The sequence below is a fragment of the Sycon ciliatum genome, chromosome 3, assembly GCF_964019385.1.
Source record: "Sycon ciliatum chromosome 3, ocSycCili1.1, whole genome shotgun sequence".
NCBI lineage: Eukaryota > Metazoa > Porifera > Calcarea > Leucosolenida > Sycettidae > Sycon > Sycon ciliatum.
In genome coordinates, this window is record NC_088645.1 from 8,120,444 (window position 1) to 8,139,609 (window position 19,166).

General features: G+C 47.5%; 1 protein-coding gene across 1 annotated transcript; it reads left to right on the plus strand.

The window, feature by feature from the left end:
* The first annotated feature begins 2,469 nt into the window (after positions 1-2,469).
* On the plus strand, positions 2,470-18,907 carry LOC135811322 (methyltransferase-like 26). The gene is made up of 6 exons (XM_065324546.1): positions 2,470-3,052; positions 13,746-13,899; positions 14,438-14,497; positions 15,659-15,726; positions 17,554-17,632; positions 18,277-18,907. The coding sequence occupies exons 1-6, from the start codon at positions 2,733-2,735 to the stop codon at positions 18,346-18,348; spliced, it is 753 nt and encodes a 250-aa protein (XP_065180618.1). The 5' UTR covers positions 2,470-2,732; the 3' UTR covers positions 18,349-18,907.
* Positions 18,908-19,166: the final 259 nt, after the last annotated feature.

Consider the following 19,166-nt stretch of genomic DNA (forward strand, 5'->3'; position numbering starts at 1 on the left):
GCTGTCTGCTGGTCCGACCTCAACAGGCTTGGAGCTACAGACTGTATAGTATTGATTGCCACGCCTTTAGTTTGTAGCTGGTGTGTCTCTTTGTTGTCAGACGTCTCAATCTGCACGATCTGTCCCAGATCTCCTCGGCCTCTCAACTCTCACGAAGCCGTGAAGCTCTCTTGACTCTTGTCTTACCATGTACCAGCATGGTACAGCAGGTTTATTGTAACAATCATATGGGTTGTCCGGTTTCGCTGCGCTTTCCGGCTCTCGGCTCGCCGCCCGGCTGGTCTATACGTACACGCCCGGTCAATGCACAGGCACAAGTGAACCTGCAGAGATGGAACAATGCAGCATGCATGCTTCAAGCCTTCAACTCTCCTTGGCATGTACATGTACATGTATGACTAGGGCCAAGCCGGATGAACGGGCAAATGACAACGGAGGAAAAGAAATGCAGAGGAAAGGAATAACCAGAGCATGTGAGTGTATTCGTAAAGGAGCACAGTACGGGCAAGAGACATTAGAGACCGTTGAAACTGATATCTCGAAGAGGTTACTGTATGAAGGCACAGTCACATAGAAGATACATGTCACACGATACCGTCTGAACTAAACAAGGGGAAGGGGAGACTGATGGGGAAGAAATGGCGAAGGGGAAGACCATGTCAGGTTACATAACTCAAGAGTGGATGCTGGTATCCTACATGTATGCACCCTTGCTTCTTGCTGGAAGTTGCTCTGGTTTTCGGCATTGAACACTCTACAGACTGCAGGCTAGAACCTGGAACCCCTCTGTTTGCATCGGAAATGCCACCATATTCCATGTGACGCTTGCGCCCAGGGAGTCGTAAAATACCGGTATTTTACGACTCCCCGCCATGCTTGTGTCGATTTCTGTGGTCACTCATCGCCCGCACAATGCCAGGCGTTGCTCCGCACCTCGAGCAGCTGGAGTCCACCATCTCCGAGTCCGTGAGTCGTTCATTCCTGCTCTTCTTGGTCGAGTCCTCAGCCCGGAGGGACGGAACGCCAAGTCCTCAGCCCGGAGAGACGGAACGCCAAGTCCTCGCGCTCCCATGCCTCTACGGAGGCATGGGGATTGTCTCCCCAGTATCCCTAGTGAACCAGTTTCCTTCCTCCCTTACCAGCACCGAGAGCTTGGTTCAGTGCATTTTGAGCCAGGATACGCTGCCACAGGGGGAGGTGGACAACACCAGGGCAGCCAAAGCCAAAGCCGGGGCAGACGCCAGGAAGACGGAGCAGTGTCACGCCAAGGAGTTGTGCGATGGCGTGGATGGAGGGAGACCTGCAGAGGTCTATGGATCTTGCGGCTGAAAAAAAGGTGCGTCGAACTGGCTCACCTGTCGGCCACTTTTAAAACTGAGCTTCATGGGCTCTCTCGAGTCTCTACACAAGGACACGTTTCGAGATGCAGCTGTCTGCCTCCGCTGCGGGTGGACTCCGCCCCACCTCCCAAAAGAGCTGTGCCTGTGGAGCGGCCTTCACTGTCCCGTACGCTCTGTCTTGCCCAGCAGGTGGCTACTGATATCCGTCTCGGTGGCACAACGAGTTGCGGGACCTGACTGCTAATTGCTATGATGATACACTGTATCATGAGCTGCTGTCTGCTGATGTGTGCATGGTATACATGCGCACATCAGCAGACAGCAGCATGATACAGTGTATCAGCATTCATTGATCAATGTTGTTAGGTGTTATGCCTGTTTTAATTTCCACACCTCCAGCGGTTATCTGGTGAGAGTTTTTATCACCGGACTGCTATCCGCGAGGATGGTGTCAGGTTGGATGTTGCTGCCAGCGGGGTATGGGGTGGCCGGTTTGAGCGAGCTTTCTGTGATATTCGGGTGTTCAACCCTCATGCTCGCTGGAACTCGGTCCACTCCATCCCCACCGGTGCACCGCATGCCGCATGCGCAAAACATGAGCGTGAGAGGCATCCGCATTATGAGCAGCGTGTTTGCGAGGCGGAGCGTGCCACCTTCGTTCCCCTCGTGTTCAGTGCCACAGGAGGCCAACAAGGCAAGGCGGCAACTGCTCTCTACAACTAACTTGCGGCTTGGACTGATCATCAGTTACCAGAAGAACGCGGCGGAGCCTTACACTATGGCATGGATTAGAATCCGATGCAGGTTGGGGTTCGCCCTTCTTCGCTCGGCCATTATCATGATTATGGCCCTCCGAGGACACCGGTCCGGACGGACCGGAGCAGAGTTGTCAGTTGAAGTCGCTCAACCCTCACATCGACTCAACTACAATGACTGTGTACATTGTAATATACAGTGGCTGCTGAATGCAATTAAAATTATTATTTTGCTTTTAATTTTGTGAACAGCTGCGCATGTGCGTAGTGCTCAGACGAACATGGTCATTTCTGTCGTCCAGGAGAAGAAAATGGCGCCTAGCGCATCGTACTCCATCAGATCAGGCTCCTTGGACACCGCGGTACCGCGTGGGCACGCCAAAAACATGGTACGATAAAAAAAAGAGCATGAACAAACAACCATTGTCTGTTGTGCCTTTCGTGATTTAGCACATGGCCAAGGGAATGTGTTACTTCTCAGACTACATGCGCATCTGTTTTGATCAGTATCCAATTCGCGAACAGTTTGTCCTCCAACTACTTGAAGTAGTTAGCCCTGGCAGTTTTTCCAGTTTCCAAAGTCTGTAATTTTTTGTCTAGCTTTCAAAACAGCTGCAGTACGTTCGGTGTGCATTTGATGACTGCTCCAGTGTTGTTGCTTCATCACGCCTCGAAACCGCTGAGACACGCAGTCATTCGTATATCTCCAGGGAACGCAGACGTATCTCATCGCTGGTCGTCATCCGTCCCTTCTGTTAGGACGAGGATGTTCTTTCCAGCCGCTGAACGTAACAAAAAGGCGATCGTGGATGTGCTTGACGGACACTTGGACAGAAATGGACGGTTTGCAGCTCTGGAGACGGCGTCAGGCAGTGGACAGCACATAGCTGCCTTTGCAGAGCACTTTCCCAACGCAGAATGGCAACCGTCAGAAGTGGAGGAACGATGCATTGATAGGTGAGACAGATTAATTTTCATGGAGTGGGTGTGAGGAATTGTGCGTTTGCGATACTGAGAAACTATTAAAACTGGCTTCAGAGAGCACCAAAGAATGGTCCCAGCCAGCCTATCATGATCTACGAACTCAGGTAGCCTTTGACCCCGGCACATTCAACCAATTCTGCCGAGGGAGCCCAAGGGGAAGTTGTCATACAAACCACACGATCCCTTGAGACCAAGTTTGTTGCTCGACTAGATCTTGCCTGTACAAGCATATGCGTAATGCACGAGGCGGAGCCCACATGCCTTCGTGCACGTGTTTCGAAATTCCAGAAAAGATATTTGACACATGTGTATGAACAGGCGCGTACGCATGGTCACCTCTGGGGGGGGGGGTTCCAACCGAATCACAAACAATTTAAAGCCCAAGGCAATTTTCAAAATTCTGCATTTTTTGTGTTCCTTGTATCATCTTCACACTGTCAGTTCTACTTGCTCAATCTCCATAATCTTGGGCTTCCTCAAAGTGTAATTGAGAGGTATCCGGGAGAGGAAGAGGATGAGGTCAACCATGATAGCCCCGACACTGTACACATGGTACATATACATGTAACCAGCGCTAGAGTGCAGCGACGGTTCGAAATATGCTCCAAAGGCCCAAACGCGTCCTGCTGTTTTCGTCGATCGCAGAGTTTCGATTTTTTCGCAGTGTACTCTTCAGAGTATCACAAGTGAAACCCCGTGCAAATTTGAGCAAGTCAGGGTGACAAAAAGTCTCAAATTCTTGATACTCAAGTCGCACTGCGCGCTTTTGAAATTGCCGAGATCGCAGGTCAACTTGCGAATGATTTATCTCAAGAACCATTGCTCGCAGCGCTTCGCGAATTGTTTCTACCCACAGCTGAGAGTTTTCTATTCGACCTGGATATTTGGGTTGTTGGATTTGAGCGAGATTTGACTGAGTTACGATCTGTTGAAGTTTTGCATTCTTGTCAGATCGATCGCGCGCCCTACCAAAAATGCCCAAAAACATTGCTCGTCTGGACCATTTGGGGGGTGTTTCCGGGCAACGCCCCCCCCCCCCCCCGCGTACGCACCTGATGAAGGAAGGTCAGCATGTCCGCGGGCGCACCAACACATGCACGGAGAATCCGCGCTCTCGCCGCTGTGACAAATTCCGCGAATTTCGACCTTCGTTGCAAATCCTGAAGCTTTCACAACATCGTTGCTTACAGTACGGGGATAAAATGTAGAGCTTGAAGAATGAAGAATCGAAAGTTGTCTTATTGCGCCAAAGAGTCTATAGTGGCTGGTTGTGTGCTGCAGTTTAAAAAACCCTATCTGTTAGAAGACTCGGATGGAGAGCCAAGGAGAAAAGAATAAGAAGAAAAAATAACCAAAGAACTACAAGCTGGAAGGCTGCTGGAGTGCACATCCAAGACGTGCTAGAGCTGATTTGCAGTTAGGTGTAGAACGTCACGTACCGTCGGTCAGTGTCGTGCAATGTTATAGCATGAGCTGATTGTCAAGTAACTGGTGGTGTTAGTGGACATTATTGCGTAACTTGTAGTTCCTTGGTTCTTTTTTCTTTATATTTTTACTGCAAAGTTCCGTGTGGGCAGAAAACTGCTCTGCCCAAATACCGTATTTCCTCGAATATAAGTCGCACCTATTTACACTAAAATTCAAGGGTAAAAAAGGGGATGCGACTTGCAATCGAGCATGACTTGCTACTGAAATCAATATATCAAAACAATATTGCTCAAACCTGAAAATGGGGGTGCGACTTATATTCGAGTGCGACTTATAAGGCCATCATTTTTTATATCTTTGTTTCGCGTCGTCCGCACGCATACGTTTTGATTTTTTTCGGAAAAAAATAAAAAAATCAATCATGCACTGTTTAGTGTACGATCGTGCGAGTCATCGGTGTTGACTGGTTGCATACGGCGAAACTGGGATTCAGAAATGGCCTCGAGGCCAGCGTTGGTAAATCGTTTGTTCGGCATCTGCGAGCAGTATTCTATGAGCTTACAACAGACCGCATCGATCGCCTCAAGCTGAGAGGATGCGTCGTTCCGGAGCTCTTTGCACCGCTGCTGAAGGCTGAGTACAATAATCCAGCGAAGCAAGGGCACCAACCTTTGCCTCCTCTGTCCAAAGTGATGCAGATTTTGTGCTTGGATGTACGATTTTTCTTTCGGATGTACACCATGCACGAGCCATTGAGTATTGTGCTATGTACAGTTCTATACACCTCTGATGAGCCTTTTTATTATTTTGCAACTTTTTTATTTTTTCCACCTCTCGCATATGATTCTGGAAGTTGAACTGACGCGAAACATAGATATAAAAAATGATGGCCTAATCAGGGAAATACGGTATGCTGAAGTTCTGTGTAGCTCAGGAATTGCGATTAAACGGCGAAAAGGTGAAAGATTTCACACTGAATGTGTCAATGTTTTCGAGCTGGGCGTAGCGCTGGCTACTTTGCAGCTAAGGAGATCGGGCATGCTGGAATGATGACCGCTTATGTGATGTGCTGTTTTGTGCGTAGAGGTGTATGGGTGTGCGCGGTTCCCCAGTCTGAGCGGGTTCTATTCTGGCGTGGCTATGTTCGTATTTCCATGGGGTTTTCTTTCTTTTCATGTGAATCAGCGTGGCTGACCTTTTTGAGGTACAGTGAGACCTGTCTAAGACGACCGCTCAAGGGACCTTCGAAACCTGGTCTCTGTTACCAGGTGATCTCCTTATCCAGGGTCATTTGACTGGAGATAGCATTCATTGGTGCTGATTTCAGTGGTCTTCTAGAACAGGTGGTCGCCTTATCCGAGTGGTCACCTTATCCGAGTGGTCACCTTGTCCGAGTGATCGCCTTGTCCGAGTGATCGCCTTGACATGTTTTACTGTAGTTGATTAGGTGTGGTTGGTTGGGTAGTTGACTGGGTCTGATTCGTAACTGAAACAAGGCAACTGTTGCCTCCGTTGGTACATGGGCCTGACTACATATGTGCGCGTGAGATGTGAAGTGAACAAAGCCTAGTCTGTTTGGAAAGTGAGCCCGAGAGTCGAACTTGTCAGGCTTGGTTCAAATTTTGGCGCTCAACCCAAGAAAAGCTATCATTCTTATCGCACGAGATTATGCTGTTTTGGCGGTAGGACGTTGGCATAAAACTGCTCTTTTTTCGGCCTGCATAGGATCATTGTTTCATTCGTACATGTACCTGACGGTGGCAATATTGCCGAAACGTATGTAAAAGCATTGTTTCGGTTTGCAGTGCTTTGGGAATGGGTGTGTCCACCCGACTACTTTCTACAACCCAGAATGGTCAGGCTAATTATTAGTTTGAGTCGTGAATCTCCATCTCCACGAATTGGGCTGCCCCTTTGAGGCTCGAACAATCGAATTGAATCGTTTGAGTGATGGAAGTGTGTCATGTTCAAACCATTGTAACTTTGTCAAGTATTCACCGAACATATCATTCAGAGCAAGGGTGCACTGCTCTAACTCTTAGATTGAAGTATGTAAGGAAGGCAAGTACTCTAATTTCAGAAATTTTCGGTGCTCAATGTTTTCGGTATGAGGGCAACAGGCTAGGTTAGGTGAACAGAAATTTTCGGTACAGAGAAGCAGTTCCCTATTGGATTATGTGTGTTAGTGTTTGTTCGGTGTATTGAAATTTTAGGTGTGAAACAGACACGCCGAAAGTACCGAAAATAAAAGTACATCGAATTTTTTTGAAATTACAGTACTCTAATTTCAGATTTTTTTCACAGTCGTCCGATACGAACTCTAAAACCAGAAAAATAATAATATGTAGCGCAAAATAAAGAGAAGGAAAATAATAACCGGTCAAGCGCTAAATACAAACAGAAGAAAAAGAAATCATAAGCCAAATTTCAGAAATTTTAGGTGCTCCATACTTTCGGCATGAGGGCAAAGGGCCAGGTTAGGCGAACAGAAATTTTAGGTACAGAGAAGCAGTTCCCTATTGGATTATGTGTGTTAGTGTTTGTTCGGTGTATTGAAATTTTAGGTATCGAACAGAATTCCTCAACAGATGCACCAAAAGTACGGAAAATAACAGTGCATCGAAAATTTGTGAAATTACAGTACCTTGTATAGTAAGTACACGTACGCCGTGGAGATGGAGATGGGGTTGGAGATGGGGATGGGGATGGAGCCAGATAGAGACCAAGGGCTCACCGTCAAACAGAAAGAGAGGCAGTGCTCCGCAGTCAATCGCAATCTCTCATCAGCCAATTGTTTTTTTTCTTTTTTCAGAAGTATCTCCTAGTCATGCAGCCAGCTGTTGTGCTACCCAGACGTGCACTTCATGTCTTCAGTCCCGGACTATACATAACATTGTACTCAAAGTAACTGTGTATCTTGCTCCACTCTGCTACCCGTCAGTGGACCTGAAGTGGACCTGAAGTAACCCTGTGACTGTGTGCCGGAGTGTGTGAAATGCCGCGGAATTCTACAGCCTACTGGCATATCATCTCCAGACCAGGTTGCTGGCTCATTGTCATAATAATATTATGTTACATAGTGCCATAGGCATTCGCCCACAGCTAAATGTTTCGAGGGGACTACTCTGATAAGGCAACCACCTGCCCAGAGGGTCACAAGAAAACTACCAGATCTGAGGCCAGAGGGTATCATGTCCGGAGACCAAAGGGTACCATATCCCGGGACCAGAGAGTACCATGTCTCGGGACCAGACAGTACAATGTCCCGGGACCAGAGAGTACCATGTCTGGAGCCCAGGGGGTATAGTGTCCCGGGACCAGAGGGTACCAGTACCATGTCCTGTCAAAAGAACCCTGGTTAAGTTAAGGTGACCACGTGTACGCGGAGACCATGCTTCAGGGGTCCACTGAGCAGCGATCGGTTGGCGTAGACGGCTTTCACTGCACCAACAGTACGTGCACGTATCTGTGTGGTGCTTTCACTCTTTGTCACTGCTCGCCTACGCATCCGCATGCCTGAGTAATGGCCGTGAAGGCCCGTGATACTTTTGTGCTGTGAGACACTCCCAGATAACGGTGCCCATTGTCACGCACACACAGTGACAATGTGCTGAAGTGTGAATGAAGTGTGAGCCATTTACAGTTTACTGGCATGCCACATCCAGGTGGCTCTTTGAGATATCAGGTCTTCAGTGCAGAGATGCCAGCTCTATTCCCGCTTTGATGGTGTACACTCGTACGGTGGGGTGGTATCGATTAGCACATGAATCAAGCTGAGAAGGACTTTGCAATGTCAAGTGCTTCTGCCTGTCAGCTCTATCAAGTGGCGCTTGGTCATCTCCCCAAGTGCTGGAGACACACAGCCCTTGAGATGTTCCTGGGCAGCGCTTAGCTAGCTCAGGGCTTAGCTCGGTGTGTATAGTGTAGACGGTGTTACAGCACAGTACAGGTGCTAGGTGTGTGTGTGTGTATGGATTATGTACAGTGGTGTGTGAACTGTGGTCTTGAATGCTGCTGCTGCTGGCGGTTTAGTGACAAAAGGAAGTGTACATTGTAATTAGGGAGCTGCTATTCACAGCCAGGTGGCTGTGGTTATTTGCAGACTTGAATTCTGAGTTTGATTGAGCGAGATTGGTCATAAATCCCTACTGGAAATTGAGGCCAAGTGGGAATTCATCTTGAATCATGTCTACCATATCAGTCATTAAAAATTATATGCTTGATGATTCTAACATGGAGTGAATTAAAGCAGGTGAGAGCTAAGCTGCGTTGTTCACTGTGCAGTGATTGATTGAGTGCAGGCAGTCTTTCCATGCCAGGTCTGTATGCGTGGCTTTGGATTGGACCCAAGGGTGCCTACCCAGATCTCAGAATTGCCCCGATTTGGGACCAGTTGATTCTCTATATCCACAGCCGTTATGAAAATGCTGGTATATATTTTTTCGGACATGTTCTTCATCTTTTTGGCTCGTGATCATCCCTTTCGCATACATTGCGGAAGGTCTCCAGCAGCTTCCAGTGGACAGAGGTGCCCGGTTTCCGCCCCTGTCCGTTTGTACTTTGAAGTACAGTCAGTTGTATTCATCAATCCATCATCTAGAAAGCTGGTCTCTCCAGACATGTTGGTCTTTCTAAGTAGGTGCAGTGCGTTTCAAAACTATAGACCTCTGGTTTCAAAAAAACGTGAGGCCAGCATCAATACCACGTAAAACCCGTGATCACCTTATGCATGAAAATTTCGAACTTTGGCATTTGTTATCTAATCGCTCAAAAATCTTTCCGAGAGTAATTGGGGGAAGGACCTGAGCAAAATTCCGAAAACGACTCTCAAAACGTTCCAGCCAAATTTGAAATAATATTTCAAATTTGGCTTTTGCAAATTTGTTATACTATGCATCTATAATTTTTGAAATGGACCGTAGTTAGTCTGACTGATATGGAAGGTGCCCGGATAAGAGACATCCGAGTGTACTATACTAGTAGTCTGGGACCTAGCTTGACTGGTCTGTCAAGACAGTTGGTCTGTAGTGTGCACCCTGCTAAACTGTGTAACTACTTGGAGTACTTGGCTGGGTTGTTGGGCTGGCTTGATTTCTGGGACGCGCTAAGCTGCAGAATCTTAGCTCACCTGCCTTCGTCTTTCACTAAAACTTTGATCAGCCACTTTGTCAGTTTTGTCTAATTATCGTGCCTGCGCTTGACCTGGATGGTGCCGTCTAAGTTCCTAATTGCTTGAACGAGCGGGGAGGCAGTTTGTACGTGCCATGTGCTTGGACAGGAAACAGAATGTAGTCGTGCATCGTGTGTGTGTGTGTGGCTCGAGATATCCCCCGCAAAGTCCCTGGCATGTGCCCCGACAAAGCCACACGGAAAATAAAGTGTAGCCCCAGGCTATGCTTAGGCCGCGGTCACACCGAGCTCGATTCAGCCGTTCAGCCGAAACAAGCGCTTGTTTACGTCACTATTACCATGGAAATGGCTGAAAAATGTCCTACAAGCGACTTTCAGCCGTGGCTGACTCTCAGCCGTTTTTTTCCGGCTTGTTTCAGCCACAGCTTGTACAAGCGGCTGAAAGCCGAAATTCAAAAAATAATCTGAGTGCGCTTGGAGCTCCGGAGCACACCATGTAGCTAGTTGACATGATGAACTGATATTGATGTTCTTTCTTGTGTCCGTGGAACCGTGCTATCCCTGTGCCTTTGGTTTTGACCGTGAGTCTGTCTACCCCAACTACACTGTACTCAGTTTGATTTGGATTTTGTCCAACGACCATGGATTTCTGCCGCTGTGCCTCTAGACTGCTGCGTAGATTGTTGGAGCTGTGGTTTGAGGCCAAGACAAGGCACCACACTCACGACCGAATTCATGAAGAAAGCCGGGTACGAAGAAGAGAGTGGATTGCAACTGAGTTCAATAACAGCAACCGGCGGGGCAGAAAGCTCGACATCAGGAAACACCACCCGAACCATCGCGTCCATGCACACCGAACAAATAAAAAGAGCACGACTTCGCAATTCAGAATCCGGGCTTCCTTTGCTTCTTCATCAAAACTGAACACTAGAACAAGTACAGTTTTAGATCGCGAACGTTCTGCTCTCCAGTTTCTTGCAAACATTGGTGTGTTTCGAGATATTCAAAATTTGGCGGGTAAGAAAAACAAGCCATTCAAGCTTTGCACTCAAGGTCTGGTGTGACCGCGTCACAGGGATCACGCAAGCCAGCTGAGCGCCAGCGATAACAAGCCCAAAGTGGCTTGTTTCGGTGTGACCGGGGCCTTAGTGCTAAACATGTACATTGTCGATGAGGTAGCTTGCATTTTTGTATTATTTTTATCTTTTCACCTTGTCATGTCCCTTCCTCCCTCTCTCATAACAGCCACCTTCACTTCCTTTCCCCAGGAGACTCCCTTTGATAGGCATCCATTTGCCTCTGGCGAATCCTTGAAAATATAATATCAATCAAAATCATTGCTGCCCCGGGTTTGCTCCGCTGTAGATTGTCAAACTGAACTTTAAAGGATGTATACTGCTTTTTGGAGACTCATCTTGTCAAGGGAGTCTTCTCACTCACGTACGAGTACCTCGGTCTTCGCGGGTTTTTTTTTTATTCTAGGCACGGTGCTGCTCAAAATTGCTCAAGTCTGCGCCCTGCACCCAGTTCACATCGCAGTGTTCGCAGGTCTGCGCCCAGGGTGGCGCTGACTCGTTTGATCGGGTTTCATTGGGCAGTACTGTAAATAAATAGTTTGATATGCCTCATTTGTGCCCGAAAGTCTTTTTTCTATTTTTGAAAGACTGTAGCAAGGTCTGGCACGATGCAAGGATACGCCAACCCTGTGTGTATGGCTTGCTGTCACGTACATCCTTGGCCAGCCCGGGTATTGGCGGAACTCTAAGTGTAGCCTCAGGCCATACTTAGCGCTAGGTGTGTACGCTGTCGACAAGGCAGTTTGCATTGCTGCCCTGGTTGTGTCCCCCGGTGGATTGTCAGACTGGATGCTTGCAGGCTGCTCTGTAAAGGGCCACCTACCCTCATCCCAGTCACATTTTTAATCATGGAACCCTACGGGTGAACAATGCCTGTATCTTCTAAAAATATGCCTTGAGATCCTGTGAATATTGTGTGGATAAGATCCGAGAAATTGTGTACCATTGGCATTTTAGCAAAAAAAACTAGTTTAATTAAACAGTGAACCATGTCCAACGTTACAACCTCTGACTCTCATACCCTCTCATACTGTCCTGAAAGTATGCAAGGCCAAGTCGTCTTGCTTCTAGACGTACAGTTTACGAGCCATGTTTCTCCAAGACCACCTGTCATGATGCCGGTCTTTGTTGGAGGATGTGAACGTGTTGTGTGACAGTCGTGTCATGTAGCATCAGCCACGGGGACACTTGGGCATTCCTGGCAACATTTACAGGGTGCCTAACATAATATTATGTGTTGAGCTCGAGGTAATGAATTGGGGATATGAACAGTGCAAAGGGATTCGAGGAGCGCCTTAAAGCAATGCATGAAATAGATGTACATTGTATAGTGTGTAGTACAGTGCAGTTGTGGCCAAAGACATCCGACCCGCGAGTCAAAAGTAACATTTAAATTACATAATGCACGGTCCAAAAAATCCCATCTGAGGGTCGCAGGGTTGCTGCTTTCGGCTCGTGGGTCGGTTCTCTGGGCACGACTGTGCTTCGAAGTACTACTGTAGAGGCAGAAAATTTCGTCGGTCAATAATTTCGTCCAACTCCAAAGAAAAGAAGTTCGTCCGGTTGAAAATTTCGTCCATGGATCATAAGAGTGTATAGAAAAGCTGGACAAATCGATATTCGTCCTACATTTAATTTAGTCCAAAAGCTCCTTGGACGAAAAAGACGAAATTAAATTCCAGACGAATATTTCTGCTTGTACAGTATGTACATGATTGTACAGCAATTGGTACTACTATTGCCAGTATTGGTGTGTGTGTGTGTGTGTGTGCGTGTGCGTGCGTGCATGCGTGTGTGAGAGTACCGTCACACCTGGCACATGTGGTGCTGGTCTCCTCAGGAGTTAGTACATGTGATGTATAGTGTAGTCTATTGCTGTATGGGTGCTGTCAGACATGGGCACGCCTGCCACACACACACTTGATGCCAGTGCATACAAGAGTATGCTGTGGAGGAGTGCTGTAGTTCATGAAGTAACAGAGCTGTTCTGAAGTACTTCCTGTTGCAGCGGTGTGACGATACTCAGTGTGGCCGGGTAGCTTCCTGTCCTTTGTGTTGGTGTCAACCACAGGAACAGAGCAGGAATTGGGTGTTCCCCCCTGCCCTTCAAGCATGTTGTGTATGTGTGTGTATGCGTGTGTGTGTGTGTGTGTCATTTTATGCCGATGTACTCGGTGTGGTGTAGACCAGGTGTTCATTGGTGGTCGATTCACATGGCTTCGCCAGTTGTGTGGATTCGACAGTTATCCGGCGCAAGTCTTGATCTGTCTCATTCAGATCTTGTTCGCTATCGTTGCTATAAGAGAAAATCTGTGGGTACACATCCAGTGCACTTGCAGATTTGCGTGCTTCTCTTGCGACGGGCATATACATGGTACATGGTGTGTATGTGTGTGCATATGTGTCCCTTATGGTGCAGTGGTATGTGCAGTCGATTTCCAATCGAAAGGTTGCTTCAATTCCCGACGATTATGGTCGCACACGTCTTTCTTCTCTTTCTCATTCTCCTAGCTCTTCTTTCATTCCCCTGGGTGGTTACCAACAGCCAGTGTATGCCGGAGTATGTGGTGTGGTGTGTGTGTGTCGAAAAAGAAAAGAAGAAGTAAAAGAAAAATGGAAAAATGAAAAATAGGGATTCACTGGCCAGAAAAAAAGTCACTTCAATCAGCTGTGTGGTGGGTACCAGGCTAAAAATAGTGGCGGTCAATTCATCAGCCTTGCAAGCTGTTGAATGGTGCAATCCCAGCACAAGTTGCTATGTCTAACATAGCTGTTCGCTGTCATCGCTTCCGCGATGGGCATGTGTGTGTGTGTGTGTGTGTGTGTGTGTGTGTGTGTGTGTGTGTGCGTGCGTGCGTGCGTGCGTGTGGTGTGTGTGTGTGTGTGCATGCGTGTGCGTGTGTACACGCATATTACACACGCATACTAGTGTACACATGCATGCATCTACATCTATGAATAGTAAAATGATCTTGTACAGGTTAGTGACCTTTGGCATATTGCCCGTCTTGTGTTCTGTTGTGCTTGTGTAGTATTCGCAAGAACGTCGCTAAACTGCCCAATGTGCGCGCTCCGATCCTGCTCGATTGCACCAGTCCAGTCAGCATGTGGAACACACCGCACCGCAACTATGATGTCATCGTATGCTCCAATATGATACACATTGCGCCATTCAATGTCTGCGAGGTATGTGCCGCGCGTCTGGTTCACGGACAGTCCTATGGCCGCTCGGTGGGGAACTGGTAGTTGAGAGGGGTATAGGCAGTTAGAGAAATCCTGAGGCACGGTGCATGATAGCTGAACATGGACAACCTTTCTCTGTTTCGCATGTGATTTAGAAGAATCCCAGAATGATATCTTTACGTCTCTATAAAACGAAGCTTTGTATTTTCTCTCTCTCCCCCCCCCCCCCCCCTTCTTGAAGAACACACATAATTATTATGACATGATTGTGTGCTGCCCGTTGTGCCAATCTATTTTCTACGGGACAACACCATTCTTTTGCAACTCGTTAATGAAAAGAACAGTTCTTTAAAATCCCCCCCCCCCCCCCCTGAATTTCAAAATATTGTTTGTTTGTTTTTGTATTGGAAAAGACATGGTTTGTTAACGGACAGCCCCTTGCACAGTCTAGACCATGCTGCTCATGACGTCTTCCTTGTGTTGTTTTAGTATGTTGTTTCTTCTGTTCTGTTCTTCTGCCTCATGCCGTTGCATCTTGCAGGGGTTTGTGCGTGGTTCCGGGCAGCTGTTGAAGCCTGGCGGTCTCCTATTCATCTATGGGGTAAGTTAGTAACGTTATATCCGTCCAAACCCAAGCTCACCACTAGAGAGGTTACAAGATGCACTCAACATGAACGCGTGAACTTGTGCATGTTGCGTATGCAGGTCGACGCGGTGGAAATCGGTTTTTTTTTCAGAAATGTTTGCCGTTCGCTGAGCAACATGTGTGTAGGTGAGAAAAATGCGTTGCAAAATGTCCAATGTACACGGATCAACCTTTACTCTATCCAAACAGCTAACTGCTTCAACCTCCTTACGTCTCATCGGCAGAGCTCACTATAACTAACTGGACCAATCTCGCATTGAAATATGTTGGACAGAGCAGCTTTTTTTCCAACGTGTTAAAGTCAGAGTGCTCTAGCTGCGAGAAAAGCAAGTTCGATCTTTGTAACGTCCCTGAGTTCGCGCGAAAATAGTTCTGCAGGCACATCACCTCTCTAATATTTGTTTCTTCTTTGTGTGCTTTTAGCACCTACCCTCATCAGCGCTGCATTTCTTGTTCCCAACAAAGCTCTCTTATGTAATTGTAGCGCACCTTGTGCGAGATCTGCTGCTGTATGGCTCCGACCTCCTGGCCTTTTTTGCATAATACATGTGTGTGTATTTGGGTGTGTGGTTTGTGCCAGATTATTTCCCATTTTTACACCTCCTCATCTCACCCCCTTAAGCTCAGGTCACTTGTTTTGATCCACTATTTGCCTGATGATGATCCTGTGTCAACGTGAAACTCGGCGTGGCAGCAGACCTTTCCATTCTATTTGTTGTGCACTCTACATTCCATGCACTCGTGATAGCAAATGTCCTCTAAAGTATCCTCTTCACAACCGTTTCAAGTCACTGTGTACCTGCTATCTAAGCGGCTAACCTGTGGCAGAGACGAGCGGTCTGATAGCTGCTTATCCCTGTGCTTCTGAGCAGCTCAGGTCTTGCTCATAGTTTGGAATGCGATCCATGCCATGTTTGTCCGCACCATTGATGGCTGATGTTCTCCTGTACTCTCTCTCTCTCTCTCTCTCTCTCTCTCTCTCTCTCTCTCTCTCTCTCTCTCTCTCTCTCTCTCTCTCTCTCTCTCTCTCTCTTCTCTCTCTCTCTCTCTCTCTCTCTCTCTCTCTCTCTCTCTCTCTCTCTCTCCCTCTCTCTCTCCCTCCCTCCCTGTTGACAGCCGTTTGCGTTCGATGGCGTACTGGAGCCGGATAGCAATATCCAGTTCCACCGAACACTCGTCAACAGGTTAGTGCAAAAATGTTTCTGGTTGACAGTTCTTGTGGCTAATAATAACATCCAGCCACGTGGTGACAACAATATCCCAGCCAGCACCGTGGTGCTCCTGTACTGAATTCAGTGTTTGTGGTGAATGAAATCCAGCCCCACCAGTATCCCAGCCCTGTGCTGAATTCAGTGTTTGTGGCGATTGAAATCCAGCTGCACTAGTATCCCAGCCCTGTACTGAATTCAGTGTTTGTGGCGAATGAAATCCAGCCCCACCAGTATCCCCGGCCCTGTACTGAGTTCAGTGTTTGTGGCGAATGAAATCCAGCCCCACCAGTATCCCCGGCCCTGTACTGAGTTCAGTGTTTGTGGCGAATGAAATCCAGCTGCACCAGTATCTCAGCCCTGTACTGAATTCAGTGCTTGTGGCGAATGATATCGAGCCTCACCAGTGTTCCAGCCAGCACTGCGGTGTTCCTATACTGAATTCCGTGTTTGTAGCCCAGCACTGTGCTGTTCCTGTGTTTGCATCACTGGTGCCCCAGTACCGCTGCCGCAATGTCGGGATTCAATCCTAGATTTACTGAAAACGAGTCACTCACGCTGGTATGAAACTGCAACCCTACTAGTCCCTGGCTCGGGGAGTGGTTCTGTAGGCTTTTCACACTTGTGCTTTGAAGAATCATTTCCCCGGAATTGCGTTTTGAAATGTCTTTTCGTTATTTTGCACACGCTTGACTGTACTTTTCTGCGCCTTCGCAATCCGATCATCTACAAGCAAATGGACACGGTGAGAAAACGCCCCTGCGTGCCTGATCACAAGCTTCACCTTACATGCCCGCCTGGTCTGTTTGGCGCGCGTCATAATGTGCGTTGTAATCAGCCATGGTGTAGCGTTGATTTGCGCCAGCATCGAAACTCTCTACGCATGTGTATTTCTGCCAGCACATTCACGTTTTAGGTCGACAGTGCCTGCCTTTGTCACCCAGCCATGGCCCAAAAACAAGCGGAGCGGCGTACATGTACAATGTACATAGTATCCACGGACTCTCCGCGGCGTACACGCATGTCGTTTTCCGTAGCCTCGGTTTTTTGGCGAATCTTGTTCTTGCGTTCCGGTCATGGCCGCCTCCGCCACAGCATCTACGATATCCCCCGACGTAAGTGTGAAAAGCCTGGTGCATGCAAAGTGTTTAGAGTTGCAATCATTTCCTTTGCTTCTTTAAAAGGTTTTCTGTTTCCCTCCTCACCTTTCATTTGATTTCACAATCTTGAAGTTGTGTTGTTGGCTACTGAGCAAGAGCCCAAGCACAAGCATGATGGTGTTTTGCACTTTCTACCAACTACTGTGATTATGAATTGCTCTGTGACTGTGATGGATGGCTCTTGCGTGCCTCGTTGTTGTGGTGGACGCCGGCTGTTTATGTTTTCCAACTTTTCCTATGGGTGTGCACCACTACTCAAAAACGGTCTCTCGGCTACAAATTCAAGTTTATGTTTTGGTTTAAAAAATGTTTTTTTCTTAGAGTCAATAAACCAACAGTCATCATTGCAAATTCAAATTTGGACTTCACGGAGAATTTCAAAGTATTAGGAAATTAGAGGCCACATGCCTCGTACTGCTCTTTGCTCTCCGAAACTGAAAACTTGCAAGCCAGATACGAAATAGTTGCCTTGTTATTAGTACATATTGACTGAAGCTATTTTTGTGCACTTTGCTAGCTGCTGTTGTAACTGTGAGAGAATCCTTCCAGTGTTCGACAGTAGGTCTCTTTAAGGTGTTCTAGTGCAGCCCATTCTTAGTCACGTTAATGCAGTGTACTGACGCGGTTATGTTCTGCTCTGTAGTAATCCTGAGTGGGGTGTCAGAGATGTAGCCGATATCAAGGCTCTCGGCAAGGAGGTTGGACTGACGTTCGTTAAAGCGGTGAGTTTCCTCTGTCGGGCGAACCATGGTTCTCTCTCTGTGTTTCTTAGTTCCCGTGTGTCTGTGTGTCAGCGTATCTTCCCGTGTGCCTGTATATCTGCATATCTACCTGTGTGTCTGTCTATCTATCTGCCTGTCTGTCCGTCACTCTCTCTCTACTGTATAAAGTCAACAAATATTCGGCGCATATTTGTTTTTGGCTCTTTTCGGCCTGCCTGGTCATGTTTGGCGAAAAAATTTGCAGCCGAAATTTTGTTTTGCAGTTTTCAGTGTGACAGTGTACACAGACGGCAGCGGTACAAGCCGAAAATTTGATGCGGCCGAAATGGGTTTTAGCCCTGGAAGGCCGAAATTTGAATGGGCCGAAAATTTGTGTACTTACAGACCAGTTCGAGTATTCCATGATTGTCCCCAAATGAAGCGAAGCTTGCATGTAGCAACATGAAGCGGAGCATGTACATGTATGTAGCCTTACGCACGCATCCACATTGTGTGCATGATCTCTAGCTCACTCCTATCGCACCACACCCACGCCCACATTTATGTTTCTGTGTGTGTGTGTGTGTGTGTGTGTCTGTGTGTGTCTGTGTGTGTCTGTGTGTGTCTGTGTGTGTCTGTGTGTGCCTGTGTCTGTGTCTGTTTAGGTTCCAATGCCAGCAAACAACCACACTGTAATATTCAGCAAGGACAAGCCCTCCGAAAAGCAGAGCAGCTAGTAACTGAGTCAGCTCAGCATGGAGTGTCCGGTACCAAGGGGAGAGGTAGCAGCAGCAGCAGCTCTGCAGGAGCAGTAATGACGCTGCTAGAACGGAAAGCTCTCAGTTGGCTTGATTCGTGACCGCTTGAACAGTCACTGGTCCCGTGCCCCCCCCCCCCTCCATTCTCTACTAAAATTATTATTCTTTGGCTGTCACCAGCGCCGTTTGCTTCTCTCTTAGATTGACATTGCTAATTCGGTTTCATGAGAGAGAGAGAGAGAGAGAGAGAGAGAGAGAGAGAGAGAGAGAGAGAGAGAGAGAGAGAGAGAGAGAGAGAGAGAGAGAGAGAGAGAGAGAGAGAGAGAGAGAGAATCACTTTCTGGCATGCACAATTATTTTGCATTGTCTCCTTGTTCTATGAGGTACTAGTCGTACATCAAAGTATTTCCAATTTATTACCGATCTCTTTCTTTCTTTCCGTTCATGATGATGGCGACACAGTGCGCGTACAACAAGAGCATTATTGCGACTGGAATAGCCTCGCCCTTACTTATAAGAATAGCCCTGCCCAAGTTGAGTCCACTTCTATGCGTTGAGTTCTCACACGCCTACGAGGCCTACCAGGCCGGACCGCCGCGTGTGACTTTGTCATTTGCCGCCGGCGTGTTTTGTCTTCGCATTCGTAAGACCCGATGTTGTTGGTGTGGACAGCTGTATTAAATGGCACTATGTGGAAGTCCAATGTGTACTGTTGTTGTTGTTGTTGTTGTTGTTGTTGTTGTTGTTGTTGTTGTTGTTGTTGTTGTTGTTGTTGTTGTTGTTGTTGTTGTTGTTGT